Genomic DNA, 25,050 nt, shown 5'->3' on the forward strand with positions numbered 1-25,050 from the left:
TAGCCAAGTGAATTGGTTAAATCGATGGCTGCTGCAATTCCTCAATACCTATAAATGTAACTATGTTTTCTTATAGAGGCTGCAGGCATAAAAAATACAAAAATAACTTTCTAAGAGATATGTAACATGTTATAAAACAAAGAAATAAATTACCTCCTTCTTCCCTTCTTCTCCGATTGTAAACAATGAACGTTCTCCAGCATTCGAAAAAGGCATAAAATTATAATAATAATAATCGATTGTCTTGTGAGTCTCTTATATAGGAAACTATCCAGTAATAAAACCATTGTTTTATCATATAATCATTCGGGTGACCAATTTTCCAAAATATCAAAGAGATATCGAAATACAGCATTCGACTTAGTATAAAACAAGATTACGGTAACTAAAGAAAACCATTCCAAACGAAAGGACAGGGGTAACTATATAATTTTCTATGAAATACTCAATTCCACTGTATATTCTTTCATTACTTAAATAAAGTTATCAATTTCTTTTTATGATGATTAAGTATATGTTTAGGTAATATATTTGATTATATTACAATATTAATTGTTGTTCAACACGAGTTTTACTTAAGTAAGGTTGAGTAAAGTTGAGGTTGAGGAAGGAGTAGTTGCAAGGAGAGTGGAAAGGTTACAAGAGGATGAGAAAAAGGCAGAGTATAAGAGAGAAGTGGAGGAACGTTTGGGCAAATATGAATTGGAGCAGATGAGAGACGTGGAAGGTGTGTGTAAGATTTTTACAGAAGAAATATGTGCAGCATGTGATGCGGTGTGTGGAAGGAAGAGAAGACGGAGGGGGGTGCAAGGAACAGCGTGGTGGACTGAAGAGGTGAAACAGGCTGTGGCACAAAAGAAGAAAGCATACAATGAATGGATGAGAAATAGGGGCGTGGAAGAAGTTGAGAGGCGGAAGAGAGAGTTATATGTGGAAAGGAAGAGAGAGGTGAAAAGATTAGTAAGAGAGAGTAAGAAGAGAGTGGATGAGGAATTTGGAAGGAATTTGAGTGTAAAGTGGAGGGACTGTAAGAAAATGTTCTGGAGAGAAATGAAAAGAGTAAGACAGAGTGGAAGTGAAGTTAGCAGGGGAGTGAAAGATAAAAGTGGTAGATTACTAGTGGAGAAGGGAGAAAAAGTGAGCAGATGGAGAGAACACTTTAAGGAATTGTTGAACGTAGAGGATGGAAGTAATGCGAGTATAAGTGGCTGGGGAATGGCTGGGAGAAGGAGGGAGGTGAGAAGACAGGAAGAAATCAGTAGGATAGAAGTTGTGGAAGCAATGAAGAAAGTTAAATCGGGGAAAGCCCCAGGAATTGATGGAGTGTGTGGTGAAATGCTGAAGCATGGGGGAGAGATAGTAGTAGAATGGATGTGGAAGATGTGCAGATTGGCCTGGGAGGAAGGTAGAGTCCCGGAGGATTGGAAGTCAGGTATAATTATTCCCTTGTACAAAGGAAAAGGGGAAAAAGAAGTGTGTGGTAATCATAGGGGCATTTGTCTTCTTAGTATAATAGGAAAAGTGTATGGTAGGATACTTATAGACAGAGTTAGAGAAAGAACAGAGAAATTAGTTGGAGAAGAACAGGGAGGCTTTAGGAAGGGAAGAGGTTGTGTAGATCAGATATTCATTCTTAGATCTTTAGTGGAAAAGTTTCTAGAGAAGGGAAAGAAGTTGTATGCGGCTTTCATGGATTTGGAGAAAGCAAATGACAGGGTGGATAGACAAGGATTGTGGAAAGTGTTAAGAATATATGGAGTAGATGGGAAGTTGTTGAATGCTGTGAAGAGTATGTACGATGGTGCGAAGGCTGCAGTGCGTGTGGATGGTGAACTAAGTGAATTTTTCTCTTTGAAAGTTGGTTTGAAACAGGGATGTGTCATGTCTCCATGGTTGTTCAATCTGTACATGGATGGGGTAATAAAAGAGGTACAAGGTAGGGTAGTGGATGTTGGAGTGGCCCTGGTGAGAGAGGATAGTGTTTGGAAACTCCCTGTACTGTTGTTTGCAGATGACACTGTGTTGTTGAGTGAAGACGAAGGGGAGCTGCAAGGCTTGGTGGATGAGTTTGGGAGAGTGTGTAAGAAACGGAACCTAAAGGTGAATGTAGGGAAGAGTAAAGTGATGGTCTTTGAGAGAGGTGAAGTTAGTGAATGTACAGCGAGGTTAGATGGTGAGGAATTGGAAAATGTGAGTACGTTTAAGTATTTGGGTAGTGTGATGAGTAAGGATGGAGGTTTGGAGGGTGAAGTGCTTGAAAGGGTACAGCAGGGAAGAAAGGTTGCTGGTTCCTTGAAAGCAGTGATAAGAAACAGGGAAGTGAGCATGGAAGTGAAAAAGTTACTACATGACAGTATTGTGATACCAACTCTAACGTACGGAAGTGAAGCTTGGACATTGTTGGAAGGACACAAGTCAAGAGTGAGAGCAGTGGAAATGAGTTATTTAAGAGGAGCCTGTGGAGTCACGTGGAGAGACAGGCTGACGAATGAGGATATAAAGGAGTGTTGTGGTGTGGATGTGGATGTGATAGGAAGTGTTATGAGGAACACACTGAGGTGGTTTGGCCATGTGGAGAGGATGGAGGGTGAAAGACTGACGAAGAGAGTGTATGTGAGTGAGGTGGAGGGGGGAAGAGGGAGGGGGAGGCCGAGGATGAGATGGAGGGATGGGGTGGAGAGGTATATGAGAGAGGGGTGTGTGAGTTGGGAGCAGGGCAGTGAAATGGCGGGGGACAGGGCGACTTGGAGGCGATTTGTTTGTGGCCACCCCAAACGGGATTGAGGCGTCTGGCAATAGATAGATAGATAGGTTGAGGAGATTTCCCTAACAGGGCCATAGGGGTCCTTTCTTGCTGAGAGGCTGGTCTGGAGAGGAACTTCATGGCTCAATAAGCAGGTCCAAGGTCACTTGCATTAAAGCAACCTTCTGCCTCCTCAGCGATTTCCCTGACATACCTCTACTTGTCCCTTGTCAGCAAAACTCTTGTTCATTAAGACAATTTGTGCTGCTCCCAATCCCTAGCCAGTCTTGCAACATGACTCTCATCAACTGCGGCCAGCGTCCTTGACGAGACAAATCTCTGCCTTTATTTTGGGTGCCTTGCAGCACAATCATTAGCTACTGCCAGAGTATCATGCTTAATGGTATCCCATCACTCACCAGGATCCTCAACAGCATTAAGCACTTCAGACCAATTTGAAACTGCCACTGCACACTCATTAGCACACTCCTCATTCGTGTTTTCTTAAGCTGAATCCTTTTTAGGTGGTATCTTGGGATTCTCTTAGCTTTGATTAAATACTGCAGCTTTAAAGAAGTATCAACAATTCTGTGATGAGTAGTAAAGAACTCTTTTATTCCTGAAAGCCATGCATTTCTGGTGGATCCTCCATCAAGTAATTACAAGGATGTGGTTAGTCTCCTTAGCAACCTCTATAACACTGGAATATCATGTCGTGTGGCGAAGATCAGGTCACTGGAAAGAAGAGCCTGCAATTTAATGAGAGCAGTTACGGGATTTCGCGAAATTCAGAAGGTAAGAATTATTTGGATTTCCTGTTTCCAGAGCAGACATCAATCAAAACTACGTTGCAGTCACACATGTTCAGCAGTGTCTCACTGTTCCATAAGCAAGTCAAGTTTGGCACTGTACAGCTCTTTCTATTCAAGATCACTGATCTTAGAAGGAGACAAGGAGTGTTCGTTGCAATAAGAGGGGGAGCCCAAAGTATGCTTCAACCTCACCAGTATTAGCCTATACAGTACACCCTACAGCAGGGGTTCCCAACCTTTATTTACCCATTACCCCATTTTCCACACCTCCCTTCACTCATTACCCCTCATTGCTTATGTTTCCACAATTGCATTTTAGCTGCTTAACATTTTGATGCCTAGATTTTAGTTTGAATGTAGGACTTAATTAAAGGTTAGGCTAAAACCAAGAGAGTTATTGCAAGGAGTAATTTATTTTTATTATCAACACTGATACCAAATAAACATGACTCTAAACATTCATCTCTGAATTTTAGTATAGGTCTGAAAGTCTATCATAACTGGTATGATTTTTAGATTTTTTTTTTTTTTGTTACCTCCCTCATTACCCTTCACAAAAGACCAAATTACCCCACTTGGGGTAATTTACCCCAGGTTGGGAACCCCTGCCCTACAGCTCGAGTAACTCCGTCAACAGAAGATGCAAAGTGAGTGGAAATCACCACAACAACAGGCTTTAGATGGGCACCATTGTCACAGCCAGATCATTATAGTCGCGGCGCGCAACTCTGATGTTGTTATTATCGTGCCCTGGCAACCTATCATTGAAAAGTGCGTCTGAATTTGTGTATGAGACGCATGTGATTCGTGTATAATGTGTTCGTGTATAATAATATTCGTGTATAATATAATCGTGCATAATAATATGATTCGTGTATAAGATGATACGAAATCGGACGCACTTTTGAATGATAGGTTGCCAGGGTACGATAATGACAACCTCAGAGTCGTGCGCCACGACTATAGTAACTATCACTATTGATCTCGCCACACCAGGGTAGCTTCACCTCAGAGAGTGCAGCTATGCTCACCCTCAGTTCTCGTGATAACAAAGGTAGTTGACTGTTCCAAGCTGCACTTCAAGTGCCCTCAGAAGGTTAAACCTGTGTATGGAGCTTCAGGCTCGTGTTCCGTCTGCACTTTGCAATGTCCATGAAAAGCAGGACAGGTGTTAAGAGTCCCCTTCTCTATCCAGCTGCTGTGGTCCCAAAGGTTTTTCCCAGCAGCCATCATGATAGGCAGCAGCCTATCATGGAGAGGAGGTGCAAACCCCTTACCCAACCTCTTCAGTCAGGGGAGGACTCATTGGTAGCCTCAAGAGAGGGTCATGAAACCCTCAGGCAACAGACCTTTCTATCCAGGCTTGGAATCAGTTTTATTTACAGGTGGACTCTCAGTTAAGGTTAACGAGCATCACCTACTCTACTAGATGGCCTTTGGCTTAAAGGTTCATTAATCCTTTGACATGTTTTTCGTTCTGCTTTCTGTCTAGCCGTCATCCTCACCAGGCAAAAACAGTGGAGTTGGTGGCTTAGCTGCCAACAATCGCAATATGAAGCGTTTAATACTGGATAACATGGTACCAGTAGCAATAGAGCAATACCTAACCTTACCTATGAAAAACCTCAATAAGCCAAACAAAATAAAGCCTTACAAAACATAAACATAAACAAGAAGCACTCAGAGTGTAACATCTGCGCCAAATAATCGATCTAAAGGCCAGTCCACATGATCAGTGGCACCTTTGTAATGGTATATGGTTACAGAATGATATGTAAAGATGTGATGCTTGAAGTACCTTCTCTTCTAAATCTTTGGTTCATGACGTGATTCCTCACCATAAATCGAAACTGACGATCAACGTGCTCAGAAACGACAGGTGCCCACTGATCGTGTGGATGAGCATTAAGGCCGAACCTTTGACTGTACAATGTGTTTTTGATCACTGACTGATTGCTCTCAAAATCGAATTAAGTCATTCTTTCCGTTTCCTCAACCCATCAACCAAGCTTGATTCAAATCGGATCAGAAGTGTTTCAGTTAGCCTTACATTGTGACCTTGACCTTTTGTCCATGACTGACCTTAAACTATTCCGCTAAGTTTGAGCTTATTTAAGTATAAGGACGAACCTTTGACCTTGCCGTTTACCCTTTACCTTTGACTGTCAAAATTGAAGCACTTCACCCTTCTGTCCCTTAACCTTTAAAGCTGGTGGGTCTAGACTAGTGAGTTGGGCCATTCCTATTTTTTTTTTTTTTTTTTGTCAATAGTTGCCCATTTTCAACCAATCATAGTTCCACAACTAGAGAATAGAACTTTTAATCAGAGACTGTAATACTCACCAATCCCTCGTTCCATGCATGTGTCCCCAGGTATCTTGATGGAGGCAATGGGGGGGGGGGGTCGTGTGAGGCTGTCTGTTCGAGTGAGAGAATTATTGGCCAGGGCTCGTAGACCATATGCCTGCCTCGCCCAGACGGGGATTCCCTGCTTGCACTCAATCACACCTCCCCACTTACCCCACTTGACCTTCACACTACTCTCCACCGGCCCCTGCCACTGCCGGACGAACGAGTCGTCACCCCTTGTATGTGTGGCAAAAATAGAAAAGAATTTTCAAGGTATATTACACATTAATTGCCACGAAAGGTCATATTCACTTTCCTACATGTATGATTCCTGTCATGTAAGATCAATTTCTTATCCCTGAGGTCACTTTATTTTCGCCTAGAGTTTTCCTTATTTTCTAAACCACTTATTTAGCTAATTTTTTACTTTCGCAAGAGGCTTATCACAAATATATAAACTGCTGATTACTGTAACCCATATTTGCACTTGCATTAAGAGGTCACTGTTGTTGTAACCTGAGCTTGTTTTCTTACACCCTCACTTTTCCTCATATTCTAATTCTTATCATATTAGTCACTCGGTTAAGCTCTTACTGCACTACAGGAACTGTGCAGAATTACTACTAGTTTACTCTCACAACAAAAGCAGTTTGCATGTATATTGCACAATACACTCTTTACACTGATTTGCATTTGTATTGCGAGTTCACTTTCGCTGTCAACCGAGTCCGTTTTCTTATACCCATACTTTTCCTTATATTCTAAATTCTTAATGATGCCAGCTGAGTTCATTTTTTCTGCCAGTACTTTTCCTTATATTTTAAATTCTTATGCACAAAAAGTTACTTTTTTGGATAAGTTCCTACTGCATTACAGGAGCTCCGCAAACTTATTACTAGTTTACTATTACACAAAATAAATCTGCACGCATATTGCGCGACATTACCTAAACTATATATAAAACCGATGTACAGTACTTGCCCTGAATGATCACTTTCAGTGTTCACTCAGGCACTTATCATCTGTTCCAGATGATTCAAAACCACTTTATAGTTTTGTTCATAACACTTCAGTATCAAAGTTTTCCTTATCTTATTTAGCCTACGTATATTTTTTTCTGTGTTCAAATTCCAGACCATGCTTCATAAACACTTATTCTCTAAACTGAAACATTCCTCGTTTCTTTGAATAACTTTGCTTCCTTTCATTTAATGTAAAATTTTACACTATATAATACACTTCCGTATACATCCATGAAGTGTGAGACTGGGGCGATGTGGATGGTGGTGAAACACTGGTAACGTGTAGGCGCCACGAAGGCGATGGGAATGGACGCTTAGGGACCATTAGGGTGACCAGGGCACGTCACTTTACACGCTAGTAATTCCAGCTCTCAAACGTTGTCCCTCCACTCGATGATAACGGTATTATCATCTCTAAAACTCTCCCAATCGAATTACCACTCAACCCATTCCCTGCACAAATGGGAGGCAGGAAAGGGGTGGAGGTGGCAAGGGCAGGGTGGCCAATCGCAGCAACTATCGGATCGGACCAAAGAGTATTGAGAAAGGCTGTCCCCTCATATCTTTACACGCTTTGATCGGACTTCGTGGAGTCTGAAACTATAAACCCTACCCCTCCCGATTCCCGTGAGAGACTGGCAAGTGGCAACCAATCAGCTATGCCGTAAATCCACACACACTGGTTCTGACGTCATTTTTCAGCACGTTCTCGTTTAGTTGCCAGAATGATAAAAAACGCGGTTAGTACACCTAAAATGATATAATTAGTTATGGTTATTGTAAAAATGTGTATGAATAATGAAATAAAACATATCCTGATTGATGTGTACAGACGTTAAATGGTTGACGTACTAAAATAAATCTCCAGTAGGCTACATGCTGAAAAGGAACGAAACAAGAGTCAAATAAATTTATCCACACCCAAAAAATAATATAAAGAAACTAGCCATGTATCTGTTACACTTATTTGTCTATCCCTAAACGATAAAGACAACATATACAGGTAATCAACCACAAATGTATTACATCAGTTTATCATTATCTAATCCGTGAAGTCATTCTATGCCAGATTCGACCGCAGTTCACCTACACACGATTTGCTGTTAGGACTGCCTCTGCTGTTCCTGAACACTTACGTAAGTATGACTGGAAGTCTTTGGCTTTTGCTTGTGAATAATTTGCTAAACAAATTAGTGGCAACGACACTGCCGGCCGAGTGCAGGTAGACAATGGTGTACTTCGTAATCTTCCATGTTATAAGTGAATGTATTATACACAAATGATACATTTTCAGCAACTTAACTATGATAGAAATAGGTAACAATAATTATGCTAATGCCTCCTTAACCACGTCAAAATCCGCTTTATAACAAAAATAGCATAAATTGGTAGCGTGGAAATTTTCCATACTGGTGTGGAAGGACGTCCGTCTTTTTCACGTCTAGGTCCTTCGCTCATCTGGTTTTCCATATGACCTCCACAAAACGGCAACCCTGCTGGCAGTTTTGCTCACCCGCTTTCTTTTAGCTTACTTTACGCACTGGGCACCATAGAAAATGGGTACCGGTAGGACTTCGAACACTAGCGGGAAATCCAAAGCATCCGTGTCCATCATCAGAGCTGCCCTGAACACCTGTTTTATGACGGTTATGTTTGTCATCCAAGGTTTAGGGGTTCTCAGCTACCAGATTTGGTCGTAATCGGATTTTCAAAAATGCTTTATATAGAGGACCTTGCCCTTAACCTATGGAATAAGACCTTCTGGGGGCAATTAATCACCTGTTACTATAATGGTCTTTAGTATTAATACCATATCTGATGTAATTCTATCCAGTAGATTCATCGCAATCTTGGCTGCAGACAAGCAGAAGCACAGAAGGGCAGGCAAAATGGATCAAGCACAGATTCCCATTGTGCTTTCTCGTCTGGATTTAATTAACCTATCTTTAACTAGCGCAGCCTAAGCTAGCTTAAAGTAACCTTATTTCACGAACTAACTAGCCATTCCATCAAGTGATGGGTTTTACAGTTTGCCTGTAACATAGGCCTATTTAAGTTCACGCAGCCAAATGCAGTCAGAAAATACAATCTTATATTTTCTGTGCTCTCCCCAGACCATGCACAGGAACAAAGCAAAGTTGCAATAATCGCCTACATATACTGTGCTTTAATTTGACAAGCTGCTCACTAATGAGGTTCTGTAAGTCTAATATCAGGAAATTGGTCTGAAACTTAGTTGGTTCTTTCATTTCTCTGAAGTAGTACTGTACCTTTTGCTCGATAGCGCTGCTGACTGAAATGCGACCAGATAATATGCATTTTCTTTTATTCTGAAGTACAGTTAGTGGACTGACTGCATCACGTGAGTTATTTGTGTTAACAGTGAGGTACACATTTCATCTTTACTGCAACCAGCGAAAAGGACAACACACACAAAAATGCTGTTTGCTGTGATTCTTTAATGTTCTTTAAATATAAATCTTTGTCTGAGATAAAGATTTATTTATCGGCTACTCTTGTCAACATCAAATCTCAGGAAGAACTTGATCTTCTTCTGCAGTATAACATTACAGTGACGTTTTGAATTCAGGTTGGTCGCACCTTTGATAGAGAGCAGTTTCGAGGCATTACTAATTTAGAACGGACGAAAATAAACAAGTTATTTTATCGTTACTAATGTTGATTTATGCTCAAGACTGAACATTCCTATAAGTTTTCCATGCATCACTTCTAGACAAAAGGCTATGGTCTTAGTTGATTTCACATGTATTAGTGTGTGTGTGTGTGTGTGTATCTGTGTGTGTGTGTGTGTGTGTGTGTGTGTGTGTGTGTGTGTGAGAGAGAGAGAGTTTTAGGCGGTAGATGTAAATTGTTTAACTATCCATTAATCTGCAACTCTGCTTTCTTTCTCGAATGAAAGGTGTGTTGAGAAACTACAGGGCAATCCTGAAGCAGGTTGTGGTTATGATTAGAAAAAGAACATGATTGTTGTACCATAATAATTAGTCTCAGTACAAGAAGTATTCAGGTAAATCCATTTCCAGACTTCAAGTGGCCTGAATAAGTTCAAGAATGTGGCTCCGACTTTCTATGACACTGACCATCCTGCTTGTGACGAGTGAGTGATTTAATTCAAATAAAAAGTGTTTTGTCATGATTAAGATAGTCTTGCTACAATACTTCAGTGCTTCAGATCAGCTAAAGTGTTGAAGAATAAAAACAGATTTATGAAAATAAGAAAAAAGCATCTTGATACCAAAACGCCATGTTTTGTTAAAATGGAGTAATTATACTCTCATGTAGAAAAGTTTTATCTCCCTTGTAAATAAGTGTTACAACTGTGGGCATAATTTTTCTGATTAATGAAAGTGTTAAATGCTCAGTCTAATGAAAGTACCGTCACCTGTGTACCAGAAGCCAGTGAGTCGGGGTGTGGGCGTGGTGAGGTGTTGGTGTCTGGTGGGTGTGTGGATGTGGAGAGCACCGCTGGTGGCTGTACGTCACCTTTCGTGGCTGTGGGAGACCAGTGCCTCTATTTTGTCACCTTCGCTGAAGTGACCCAACAGGAGGCACGGCAGATGTGTCACTCACTGGATGCTGAGCTGGTCATCGTCGACATCGCTTCCAGACTCAACAATATCATCTACTACATCAGTAACAATGGTACTTTCGTTAGTCATAGTTTCTGCTCTCCCTCTACCCTAATTTCTGCCCGAAATGAAGTATTAGCCAGGATTTCACACGGAGCGTAGACATTCTGCTGGTAACTTGAAGCTCTTCTAGACTGCATGAGTGACATTACCAAAGTTAATTTTTCCTCGTGTAATCTACCAAAACTTTGCACTGCTGCCTTAATATTGGATAACAGGCTATCGTTCGGCATTAAACCTTGACTGCCACTTCCCTTCAGCGACTGGTAAGTTCAGATGGTGAGCAGAAACTGGCACGCGAGTGTGTCTTTTTCGTGACAGACCAATAGAAGTTCGTATTTTATTTCCATGCGGGGCGGGGTCAGACCCTGGCGAGAATGAAATACCTAAGAGGCTTCTCGTCTTACAAATAATTACCTGTTATTTTCTAATCGATTGTAATTCAGAGATTTCCCTTAGGTGAATAAAATCATCTGGAAGCAGGGAGAATGAATTACCTAATTGGTGTTCTGCCACAGTATAGGTTAAAACAATTGGTGTTTTTATTATTTATATCTAAATCATATTACTGCTTCAGATAAGTCTGCCTTTAACTTCGAAGGATGTTATCAATGAATTATACAATGGATTCTTCTATCTTTGTCAGGAATACTGACTCATACAACCTATTATGAATTTTAAGAAAGTGACTGAGTGGTAAGCATTGCTGACTGTGAAGCTGCCGGCCTGTTAGCGCTAGGGTTCGTATCCTGGTGCGGACAGCTGGCGTCAATCGACTCAGGTGTCCATCCACCCTTTGTGTTGATAGGTAAAATGTGAACCTAGAGTAACACCAAGGTCACGTAACTGTGGTATCCTGGATGATGCAGTGACCCTGTGTCCCAGGATATTGGGTGAAAAGCCCGCCACAGGCTCAAAGGCCTATGCTTCAGAGATTAATACCGTGGCTAAGGGTCTCATGGTGTCTACCCGACTATTATCTTTGTGGTATTACTGTATGATTAACCCCTTTATTACGATATCGTATTTTGTATTATTTTTGCTATCTCCTGGCGATTTTATTCATGAGAGAGAGAGAGAGAGAGAGAGAGAGAGAGAGAGAGAGAGAGAGAGAGAGAGAGAGAGGTATGGAGAGAAGAACAGATAGATAGATGTACATAGATTGACAGATGGGGCTCCGATCGTTTAGCTAGCTGAAGACATTGTTTACAACAGTGTTTGTATCGGCAGGTATAGATGCAAAAGATTTTTGGATTGACGGAGGGGATGCAGAGACCGAGGGCGACTGGCGATTCTACACCGGTGAGCCAGTCCCAATGGGCACACCTCTGTGGATGGGGATGATTGGCGAGCAGCAGCCAGACGATACTAACGGTGCTGAAGACTGTGTACAAGTTGACCATGGATTCTTGTTTTACATGAATGATGTCGACTGCTCACGTTCAGAAAGTCTGATATGTGAACAACCAAGCACTGACAATTCCAGCTGTAAGTCTCCGTATCATCGTAACCTTTACCATCATCATCTAAGTCCTGTCGGTTGTGTATTCGCATGAACACCCAAAGGCAATAAATTTTAGTACACATTAATACTCTGAGGCTCCTATAACTCATTCTCGGCTGAATATATTCGGTTGGCGTCACCTCGAATAGGATGTTACAACTGTTCCGACCTTGAAAGGTTAATGGTACAGTACCAGTATTAACATTTTTAGGCTTGTATGATTTACTCCTAGCTTACTAAAACCCCTTGATATTAAGGAGGGAAAAAGTTGACGCGACAATAGACGAATATTTTAAAATTTTATTCTTGCTATCTGCAGACAATTTAATTTAACTAAAGGCAAGCACACTGCAGGGAAGAGGGCTATTGAAGGCTACAGCCAACCTCTCTTGCTCGAGAAGTTTCCCCTAAGCTGCGCGAAATTGTCAGGACACAACAAGAATTAAATAAAAATCCCGCACTGGATTAAACGTGTCTTAAGTGTCAGAGAACAGATCCTCTAACCATTTCCTCTGCAGTTTCGCTCATACAGCTTCAGCTTCACCTTGAATAATCCATATCAGTATCATATATTCACTCTTCGATAAGTAGTCAATATAGGATGCCAAAGTTTGTGTCGATAGCAGGTACTCAGTTTGCATTCGATGACATACCGAAGTCCGTCTCAGTATCATCAAATATGCACATCCCATTCACTCTCCAGGTCCATAAAAAGAGAGAGAGAGAGAGAGAGAGAGAGAGAGAGAGAGAGACAGAGACAGACAGACAGACAGACACAGACACACACACACACACACACACACACATACATACATATATATATATATATATATATATATATATATATATATATATATATATATATATGCTACAGGTTTTTAAACAAAATGCCAGTATTTTACAGATCGATCTAAAACACACACACACACACACACACACACACACACACACACACACACACACACACACACACACACACACACACACACAAAAGAAAATGAAAAAAGAAAAACGCACCCTTACGACACTTCATCAATTTAAGCCTATTATTCACAGTCTCCGACCTTACACCTTGCTTTCCTATAACCTGGATCAACCACGCCTGTTTTTCTTTGTTTTTCCTTTTCATATTCACTATATTTACACAGTATTTATTTCTCTATCCTGATCATCGGGACCATACAGACCACGGGCGCTTTTATCTGTCGTCCAGGCTCACATCATCACTGTCAACGCGTGAAGCACAACTCTATCACTTATCCATGCGTGTTTTTAAGTATTAACCTCAGAGCACTGTTCTCATCTCTCACCTAGAATATCCTACAAAGTCATTCTAAACACTGTGTCTATGTCAGTTCTTATGATCAGTTTTGTGTCAATAGGATTGATATGCTGTTACGCTTATTTTAATTAATTAATTAATTTATTTATTTATTTATTCACATGTTTATAATGATTTTGGGGTTACCAAATTGTCAATTAGAAGAAGTATTATCAGTGTTATAGGCTTAGTTTCATGGTTAAACTTTATTTTACCAATGAGAAAAAAAACAAAAAAACAAATCGTCCTATTTTCCACTGAAGAATCAGTGGGCATAATAATAGATGTGATTGTAATGCAATTTTCGGCAAATATTGTCCAAAAATAAAGCTAACAGGGAAGCACATAAAGTCGAAGGATAAGTAGTTTTCATCTTATTTAGTCGAAAAGATAATGATAATAAAAAATACTGGTAATAAAAAATACTGAGGTTTAGAAACAATAGAACCTACAGGGAAGCACTTGCAGTGGAAGGATAGGAGTAGTTTTCATTCTATTTAGTCCCAAAGAAGAATAGTCATCAAAGATACTGAAGTCTAGAACAGAATACATAACGTAGTTTGGATCAACACATCACAAAAATTCAATATGCTTCCTTTACTGCTCTCAGCCCTTCAACCAGTGCCTGTTGTGGAGTGCCCGCCATTCTTCGTGTTCGTTGGATATCGTTGTCTGGCTTTCATGACCTGGGCTGAACAGACCTGGACTGAAGCCAGACAGTCGTGCCATGGACTGGGTGGGGAGCTGGCTGCTATCTACGAAATAGAGGAACTGAGAGCCATATATCTCTACCTCCACCAGGAAGGTACGTGAAGGTGTTTACCTCTTCCTTGTTTGTCCAGTTCACATGAATTATGATAAACATGATCACCTGAGCCAGAACCATCATGGTAAATTACAGGACGCGAGCTGCAACTCTGTTACAGGAATTGCTGGACACTCTTTCTGGCTGGGCGGCTCCGACGCAGCCAGCGAAGGTGTTTGGATCTGGACCGATGGGAACCCAGTGGATTCTGGTGAGTGTGTGTGTGTGTGTGTGTGTGTGTGTGTGTGTGTGTGTGTGTGTGTGTGTGTGTGTTATTAGAAGCTACGTGTCCTTGAATGAAGCTTTGTTTCTTCATGTGTGTGTGTGTGTATATATATATATATATATATATATATATATATATTCTATATATATATATATATATATATATATATATTCTTCCCCCAGCCTCTCTCTCTCTCTCTCTCTCTGTAAGATAATAACCTCTCAGTCTACAAGAGGGATGTGTTCTTTTAAGTCGTATAATATGCATTTCGTTTAAGTTTAATATAATTATGACATTACAATTAAAGGTAATTGAGGGCGTTAGGTAAGGGGACCTTCAAACATTGCGATAATTTCATCTACATCGCGTTTATTTGTCATTTTGAACAAACAGTCATCTCTTATTTTACTATGCATAGAGAATTTATTGCGTTCGTATAAGGCATTAGTGGATAACATGTTAGCCATTTCTGTCAGCCGACACAACCGAGAGCGAAGAGCAAGTAACACTGGTGAGTGGCGTGATTTGTCCCGCGCTGCCTAACAACAAAAACAGATGAACATCGTCATGGATCCTGCGGTAAAAGAAGCTCTGACAGACATTCCTGTGGTTCTGAAAATAAGTGCTTTGCTACTAACATCCGAACAATAAATTTATTACGTTCATAAGATCATGAACAGGTCATGGTTGGTCATGGTGAGGTGTGTTTACAAATGTTGTTCGTTGCTAGTAGGTTATTTACAGAGTTCGAAGAGTGACTTTAAGATAACAGAACACATTCGAAATCATTAAGAAGCACAAGATTCAAACCTTATTTCAAGAATAATAACAATTTTTTTTTCTAATTACTTCCTCGAGCTTTAACAGAATATTTTAGTTTCAGTTAATTCACAGTTAATATTCAGGTTTCAGTAATAACCGCAGTAAGCCAGTCTTGTTTTCCACTTCTAGTCGTAAGTAAAATCTCACTGTCTGATGATCATTCTGGCTAACCACAAAAACGGCCAGTATTACCCCAGTGTGACGTTGCCTAAAATCGGAAATTCTCTGAAGTTTTAGCGCTATTATGAGGATTCGCCTTTTTCAAATAAGAATATCTATTTTATTTAACGAACGCCATTCAAAAAAAAAAAAATTCTGCCTTGTGTAAATTAAGAAATGACTGTGTGTGTGGGGGTGGATGTATAGATACAGATTATATATATATATATATATATATATATATATATATATATATATATATATATATATATATATATATATATATATATATATATATATATATTCGTTTTTAAAGGCTCCAACATACTCCCATGCATCGGTTTTGGTCACCTAATGGCAGCTCTTCATGCTGCCCGATCTCTTGCAGCTTCCCTATTCAGTCCCTTATTCCTGAGGTCACACTCAATGATCTCGTCCCAGATCTTTTTCGGTCTACCTCTCGCAACCCTACCTTTAACGTCAATACCTCTTACTTTCTGCACCCAGTTATCATCCCCCGTCCTCTCCACATTCCCAATTCATCTCAATCTACCTCGCACCACAACACCAAACACTCCAGTTCCATCCTACCTCTCAACTCCTCCATCGTAAACCAAGTCCCCTCCTCCCCCAAGGCCTCGCACTCAAGGACGAACTGCACATCCACCAAATGATTGTTATTTCTGTAAGTTTGAAAATGCGAATATCCTCCTCCTTTACTGCCCAGGTCTCACTACCATACAGCACCACACTGCTAACACATGCCGCATACAAAAATCCCTTAGCACGGTGGGAGACCCCTCTCAATGTCTGGAGAGGCAACAGCTCCCTGAACTTGTTCCAAACTCTCCTCACTCTAGCCACAGAGATAGATCCAGGCTCACCTCCAGCACATAACACGTCTCCCAAATAAAACTCTTCCACACACTCAAGAGACTCACTAGCAAGATCAATCCTTTCATGCCTGAGTCACCCCATGCTCTCCCCTACACACCGCACATATGACATCAGCATTATCTCGGTCTTCCCTTAATACCACAACATCTCTTACGCATTCACTAATCTCAGACACTGCACAAGATGAAATTACTTCCCACGCCCTTGTGGCAAATCTCTCATGGGCAGTCTCCCTCTTTGAAAGTACCGGAACCAGTCCTAGATACCATCACTTTCGTTTTATCTGCATTTACTCTTAAACCCTTGTACCCCATACCATCTCTCCACTTCGTAAATCTGTCCTCTGCCTCCCTTTCATTCTCTGCAATCAACACCAAATCATCGGCATACAACATCTCCCATAGGAGTCTCTTTCTGAAATCTCATGAGAAGTCTTCAAGTACTTTGATAAACAACAAGGGGCTCAAGACTGACCCCTGATGCAAACCAACATTCACGGAAAACTCATCACTCGAATCTCCATTCACCCTAACCTGGGTGCGAGCCTTAACCACCCTGATCTGCCACTACTCAGTCCCAAGGTTTCTCATTGCCCACTTCACCACCTCCCTAGGGACTTGGTCAAAGGCCTTCTCCAAATTAACAAAAACAAAATACAGATCCCTTTTCTTTCCAGTATATTATTTCTTAACCTGTCAAACAATAAATATGGCATCAGTGGTCCTTTGCCTGGCATAAACCCAAACTATATATCGTTAATATTCACTCTTTCCCTAATCATACCACACACACACACACACACACACACACACACACACACACACACACACACACACACACACACACACACACACATATATATATATATATATATATATATATATATATATATATATATATATATATATATATATATATATATATATATATATATATATATATATATAAATGTTTGTAACCTTACTTTGTTAACAATCTTTATAAACGCATGTCAACTGTGTGGCCTTCGTCGTGCCATGAAGGAGCGAAGAAATGGAAATGGTGTGCAATAGGTAGGATCGGTGGTGGGCGGTGGGACTAGAGCGATAAGTGTTTCTTGTAACAATGGGTGTTGTAAGATTTATGGTTGGAGTCCATGGATTTTATTTTAAATTCCATGCACAATTCACGTGTAAGTGTCAGGAGAAAGAGGTTAATGAAATGCACGTGGTGCTGAACTCGAGGGATGGTAGGGATGGGCCATGCTGGTGCATTGTGTGAAAATGAGTGCTTGAACTAATGATTTATGCGTAGTGAGCGTTCGTTTCAGTGTTTCCTGAGAGAGAGAGAGAGAGAGAGAGAGAGAGAGAGAGAGAGAGAGAGAGAGAGAGACTACGTTGCCGTGATCATTGTGGTGTTGTCCGGCGTATGGAATGATTGTATTTGTGTAAATCCTTTGGACCTATTGTGAATAATACTTAGGCATTTTTTTCTATACAACAGGTGCTCCGTGGTGGGGATACGCGGGGTCGAGTTCACTAGAGCCTGACGGAGGATCGGAGGAGAACTGCCTGTTGCTCAATGCTGAGGGCTTCCACTACTTCCGTGATGCATCCTGTGACCTGCTTATGAACCCACTCTGCAGTCTGTAGTTAATTACACATCACTGCACCTCCCTCGTTCAGTAGCCCCTAACACTACATTTTTCATTCATTCATTGCCAGACGCCATGCATCCCAAACGGGGTGACCAAGGCTTAGAGTTAATTGTTTTACAGGGAGGGGCACTAATCCTCCACCAACCCCACTTGACACGTAGGGAGAACGTTATGCCAACAGCATCTGGTGTTCCCAGGCGGTCACCCATCCAAGTACTAACCAGACCCAGCGTTGTTTAACATTTCATTTAATCCCCCCAACTCTCAACACTTCTTCGTTCAGTAGACTAGACATGTCTGCACGTCCTTCGTTCAGCACGACGCAACACTAAACCTTCGTTCAGTAGACCTCGCGATACTGTACCTTCTTCAGAGTGTACGGAGCCAATGAAAAGACAGTGCTCTTAATGATTTTTGTAATACGAATTATTTTAGATGCCTGTTGATGATGTATATTTATTGAAATCACAGTTGCCAAGAGGATTAGATATACAGACATTGATTTATTTCCAACGTTGTGATTTTTCTTTTGTATCAGATCGTTACAGTTTGACTTTTATATACAAATGACGCACGTTGCGTAAAGACAGGGTTAGTCATTGCCTTCATTAGTCCCATGAATACAAGAGGTCTTTTCTAGGTTCCATAAAATCTTCTAGGGATAAACAGAATAAAATGCAAAAGTCATCTCAGTGGAGCGATTCATACTTACCTTATGTTTTTTTTTTTTTTTTTCCATTTTCAACGTTTCTTACTGTATGAGAAACCAGAATGCCCAACGAAGTCTGAATTGAAAAGAAAAGATTGATCTATTTAAAATAAAAAAACTTGGTATTTTTGTTCCTTATATCGTAGACACAGGTGATAAAAATTAAGGAGAAAGGAAAAAGAAGACCATTGATATAACTATGGTAACCTTTTATTATATTACTCTAAGTCTTACACATGTAGATGGCACCAATAGGTTGTTTTACTTACAATAAATACGGTATTCACACACGTCCCCTCGCAACCCCGTCACCCCGCCCTTGATCCTGATTGTGTTCATCCCTTCACAACCAGCACGTCCTCTTTTATTTTACTCTTCCTGCTCATCTTAGGAGAACATCTGGTAGGGAAGGAGTTTGGTGACGCCTGTACCTCTCCCCTCCCCCAAAAGTTTCTCCTTAATCTGAATTAAATCTTCAGGAGATATCATAACATTAATAAAAAGAACATAACGTCTTCTGGCTGAAATGGTTAGGGAAACACACTAACATCCCACAAGTGATCTTTTGTCATATTCTACTTTCCATTTTAAGACAGCAATGGAAGAGAGGGAGAGAGAGCAACCACAGAAGTGATTAGTGGCCCAGCAAGAAGAGTTACATGGGCAAGAGGGCGACATCTATATTTTCAAAGGTGTCATTAATCATTGCCATATGTAGTTGTTTTTTTCTACTACCAGACAGGTTTATTCAGTCTAAGAGATTCTTTTCGAGGTAAAATAATCTTCAGCTCTCAAGTGTTCTCTGACCTGATCAAATTCGTCCACAGATGACAAAAAAATGATAGAAATATAAACATGACCACACAGGATTCAAAGGTTTAATGACCATATCTGACAGGTTACTTACTATGGCCACAGCATATTTAAACCCCCTCAGCCCGAGTTCATAATGTTATGTTTATTCATGATATTTCCTAATTATTTTAATCAGCTTAGGGGAATTTACTTGAGCCTGGAGGTTAAATATAGCCTTCACTAACCCCTCCACAGCTACAAGCCCTCCCAAATTTGAGTAAAATTGTCTGGGGTTTCCTTTACTACAATGAAAAACACGTCATTGCAGCAAAGGGGATAAGATACAAAGACTAATACTGGACAAATAACCGTACAATACGATCATCAAACCCAATTCTACACCAACATTATCACTGGCTATCACTGTGCTAGTAATGGTTGGCATACAGTGAATTAGGCTTGTTTGAATTAAGACTTTTTTGCAATGCTGATGGTGTCACAGTCTCCATCCCTCCCGCTCACGGCTGTACTCTAGGTGGCTTGGGAGGTTTACTTGCATCTGTTCTTCAGGTACTTATTTTGTATAGCACACGCTAACGTTATCTCGGATATCATTTATATCGATTTAATATCGACCTAGTTTGCATCAGTAACATAAATGAGGATACTGAATGGCAATGTACAGAACTGAATGCTATGGAAGACATGCTCCGAAATCTTCTATGCGATGTAGATGAAAACCAAATCAATCTCCTTCCTTCACTACTTTCCACAACGACGTCAGTAATTGGATGTGTCAGGAGTGACAGCTATGAAGGACAGTTTTCACGCTGGTATTGGAGATTCAGTTGCACCTATTCCTCCACGATTCATTCTGTATATCACATCTTGACATTCTGTCGTGTATTATTCATATAGCCTATTGTTAATATGGACGTTGACTGCAACACTGATAAAAAAGAAGACGTTGTTGATCCCTCACCCTGATGACGTCTTTATTATTTTAATCAACCTACCACCAAACACTTGGTGGAGGAGGTCAGAAGAGCCATATTTAATCCCTCAGTCAGAAAGTCTCCCGTGAAAGTGCATGGAAATAGCATGAAAAAAAAAAAAAATAGATATCCTTGGACTCAAGGGGGTTAAAGTATAAACGGTAATTTAATCGCAGAGAAATATGCTTTAAGAAATTTCTTAATCCAACGAGAGTACAAGTGGAGGTCTTAATGGGAAACTGTGGAACTGAGGAGTTGAAACAAAAGACAGGAATATACCAGCCACTGAGGGGCAGTGACTCGACTTTGTCCATTTATGTATTGTATGTGGAACTTGGGCTGTGCAGGATTGTGACAAGAGGTACCTACACGTATGTGTACGCACAAAGACAAAGTCGTGTCCTTGTTTTGTCAGAAGATTAAATGTAACACGTGAAACATTATGCTCTTCCTCTTTTGGTGCTTTATGGCCATCACCCACTAAAACGGGCATTGGGCCAAACAAAATACGATGGCACAAATACTTTATATAAAAAAAAAAAGGACAGGCAGAAGGAAAGATGGACAATCTATGGAGACAAATGATCTGGGAGCATAAAATAAAATGCTAGTAAAACTGCGAGGTCGACCATCTCACCCCTGATAATTAATTCAGGCTAAGTGGAATGCCTTTTCCCTGATCATCTGCCCGGAGATCATCGTACAGGGTCTTGTAGTGAGACATCCCGAACTGATAAGACCGAGTGTGAGCATCTAGATCTACAAGGTGGTAGTAGAGAGAGTCCTCAATCTGGCTGTCACTGGCCTTGATTGGAGGGCAAGATGGGCCGTCCTCTGCAGCTGGAGGAGGGGAGGACTCGACGGCATCCACCTCGGCCGAGGAGTCAGATGACGCATCCTCGGCCATAGAAGTAGAGTGGGAAGACGAGTCCTGCTCCCCGTCAGTCATTGGCAACTGGTGGTCGTCGCCAGGAGGGTCGAGAGCCATGTCCGTGGTCTGGTCCGAGGCCGGGTCAGTGATCAATGATGGGCAGTTTCGACGATTTACAGGGGCGTCAAGCCACAGCCGCTTCAGAGGGGTCTTTTGGGAAGCTGTAGGCTGCGGCTGTCGAGCCTGACGCTCTCGACGACAATGGGAGACTGGACGCACGTCACGGGCGAAGCACTCGGGGATGACAGGACACTGAAGCCTATTCTCGTCAAAGACCTTGAGGAGAATAATGAGCAGTGCCCCCTCGTCACCCCCACAAAAAGCCCTCGCCGTCACCAAGCACATCTCAATGATGGTGTTAACATCTCCTGGACTCCCAGGAACCCTGGCCCGAAGTCCCCGGGCCGAGTGGAGCTGCCGGGCATTGGTGGAACCCTGCACGGCCGTGCTCCACAGCCCAGTAACATCCCTGGTCTCAGGACCTTTAGGAGTCCCAGAGATGGCAAACTCCACCGCCTCGCCATCCCGAGAGATCGTTGAAGATGCCGTGGATTTGATGAAACTATAGCTTGGCAGTGATGAATACATCAGCGCCAGTGTCCTGACGCTTGATGAACCCGTACCCCGCCCTGCAGTTGAACTAAACCATGGTCCCCTTGATCGGCAATGCAGGCATGAATGGTCAATGAAAACAGCCCCACCTCAACGGGTCGCAGGCCACAGCAGGAGAGCGCCAGGAAAGATACGAGCTCCACGACTGCTGAGCTCAAAAATAATCCCCACACATTATGAGAGTTCTACCACGGTTATATATTAGTGGTTGGCTAGCCTGATTTCCAAAGTTTCATATCTGCTGCTGATTAGATGACGGTATACAGTAGATCTACCCAGGGAATTCCGAAGGCTTAACATCGATTCATGAAAATAACTGCATCTGAGGGACGAACCGTGAACCATATTCGTTTGGGCGAAGACTGCCTGGCCGTTACATCCTACCAGAAAACGTCAAGCAGACCTAATATATATACCTTTGGTATGGAGTGGGAAAGCAACATGCATCCCACTACTGGAGATGAGAGGTAAAATGATCTACCTTTATTTAAGGGGAAAGAATCCCGAGTTCATAATGCAAACATTCGGTGTAAGCTAAACCGTAGAAAGGCAGATGAGGCGATTTCCGGGAGCAAGCAAACGGAGAATGGTAACTGATCGAGTCGCCCTCGTGTTACCATACCACTACAGGACCAGGAAATAATCACAACGATGGAAGACTGCAACTGCAAGCAGTTCTTACACCGTCAGGCTGCCTTTACAGGATCAGTTTCCAAGTGCGGTGGATGAAGCACGCGCCGAATCAGTGGCGAAGCAGGGAACTCACCACTATATGTTTACACGGGTCTGCCACCCCGTCGTTATCAGTCAGTGTGAGGCTGACATGTAGTACGGTCATGTTGCATGATGCCCAGGCACAGAAACCGTTCACTCAAATGGTGGAGGCCTTGACTCCTGTGAAGCATCGGTAGTAGGTGAAGACAACTGCACAACATCCATCCCGTTTAGATGCCACGTCTGTGTGGCGTGGAAGGGATCCGCATACGTACTGTACCAGGAATCTCCCACATGTCACTGCCCGGAAGGGATTGATGGTGCAGTGGTTTTTTTCCACACAATCCCTGCCCAAGCATGGTTCTGGTACCATGCTTCGAAACTGTTCTCGGACACTGATCGTGTAAAAGCAGCCTAAGAGACGAACTGCACCTTAAACGAAGCACACGAATAGTTGCGCGTAGGCTTCAGTCTTCTGGGTTATGTGTTCGAACTCTAGCCTGTGGGATTCATTTCGCCGCTCGTAACAAAACATTCGATTGTCATTATACAGCAACTCTATCCTCATATGTAAAATAGTTTAGACATTGTTTATAACACGGGCAGATAATGAAAATCACAGCGCATAATTATCAACTTAAGCTAGGTAGGAATTATATATATATGTATATATATATATATATATATATATATATATATATATATATATATATATATATATATATATATATATATATATATATATATATGTGTGTGTGTGTGTGTGTGTGTGTGTGTGTGTGTGTGTGTGTGTGTGTGTGTGTGTGTGTACTATAATGGAGGGGGATATACAGCAAAACAACACCTTTAGCCTGAGAGCATAATTTTTAGTTATATTATTTTAATACCTGACTGTATAATTTACTGAAGGGATTAAATAGAGTCTTCATTAACCCCGTGAACACTAGAAAGTTCTTTCAGGTTCAGTATAACTGATTGGTAGTAGAAAGAATCAACAAGATATAGGATTCAAATTACTGAATAGGTTAAGACACCCTCAAATACGCATGCATGTGAAAGTTTTTGGTATCTACAGGTAACTGATATTTGCGAGAGGGCTGCACTGAGGAGAGCTGAGGAATACAGATGTCTAACAATACGATACTGGCTGAAAGTCCTGAAGAGAATCTAAGGATCATGGACGAATATAGGACTTCTTCTGTAGAGGGCATCAAGGATGTGCGTGGATTATACCGCATTATAAATTGAAAACTCTGGTAAACATAGATCGTATGTCATGGCTTTTGAAAAAACTGCATAGGAAGTGGATCAGCAGTTCTCCGGGGTGTGAGTAGAGAGGGAGGTGGGGGAAAATGGATCCTAGGGCCGATATTTCAGTCAGCTTTGGAGGCTCCTTAGCACCACTTCCTTACCGCTTTAATTCCCCATACGGCATAACACTGTATATTTGTAAGTTCTCTATACCAACTATGTCAGTCTTAAAAATATATAAAAAGAAAAGAGTATTAAGGTATAGCAAACATTTTATCGTGAAAAAACAGGTCCTGGTAAGCCTCCTTAGCCGACGAGAATAGAACCGTCTAAGTGCGAGAGTGACAAATGGAGAAGGAAAACCAAGGAGTAGTGAAAATAACGGGGACCAAAAGCGGAATAATAGGGCAATCATGGACTTTCGGACATTGCAGGATGGCCCCACCGCCTCCCAACACCAAATGGCCGTACTCTTTTCAGTAAAGTGGCTTCCTAGCACTCCTTCCTTATCAGTATATTTCTGTATATGACAGGTTCATATTTTCATGTACTATTCGACCGACTTTGCTTTCCCACTGTCTGTGTTCAATCAATAGTAAAACAGGGTATGGGTCATGTTCAGAATCTATTTGAAGACTAACAGTTGTAGAAATAGACTACCTAATCCCCGTGCAGTCGATAGGCCTTAATCCTAAGCCTCCTACATCTTACTCTTCATGTTTTATTAACGCAAACTGTACGATACTGAAATGACACAGATAACAAGAAAAAAGAACTGTAAGGTGGAGGCAAAATGGAGAGCTAAAAACAAGAGCTGCTAAGGAGCTTCTTCGTCTGGCAAGAATACGGTCCCCAGGGCTCCTGCTGTACCATCCTCCTGCAGTTAAGTCTTCACTTCCCACCAGGCACTGTTGGTCACCTGCTGATCGTGAGTTCAGGGCCGGACGATACAGTTCAGCCACAATGAATAAACAGTTGTTGTCAGTCTGTCTTCACGTTCGAACAACACACCATCACACAGAATAACCACAGCACCAGGACGCATGGAACACCGGTAGCTTTTACCAAACAGTGGCACTCCTCGTGCCCACCAATAT

The 25,050-nt window shown here is 41.5% G+C and overlaps 1 protein-coding gene across 1 annotated transcript; it reads left to right on the top strand.

The window, feature by feature from the left end:
- Positions 1–3,453: 3,453 nt before the first annotated feature.
- LOC145411408 (macrophage mannose receptor 1-like) lies at positions 3,454–17,941 on the top strand. The gene is made up of 7 exons (XM_080281449.1): positions 3,454–3,538; positions 5,929–6,143; positions 10,310–10,589; positions 11,807–12,061; positions 14,012–14,206; positions 14,328–14,417; positions 17,793–17,941. The coding sequence occupies exons 1-7, from the start codon at positions 3,454–3,456 to the stop codon at positions 17,939–17,941; spliced, it is 1,269 nt and encodes a 422-aa protein (XP_080137575.1).
- Positions 17,942–25,050: the final 7,109 nt, after the last annotated feature.

The sequence above is a fragment of the Coenobita brevimanus genome, chromosome 89, assembly GCF_032717465.1.
Source record: "Coenobita brevimanus isolate Jiangsu-jjx chromosome 89, ASM3271746v2, whole genome shotgun sequence".
Lineage (NCBI taxonomy): Eukaryota > Metazoa > Arthropoda > Malacostraca > Decapoda > Coenobitidae > Coenobita > Coenobita brevimanus.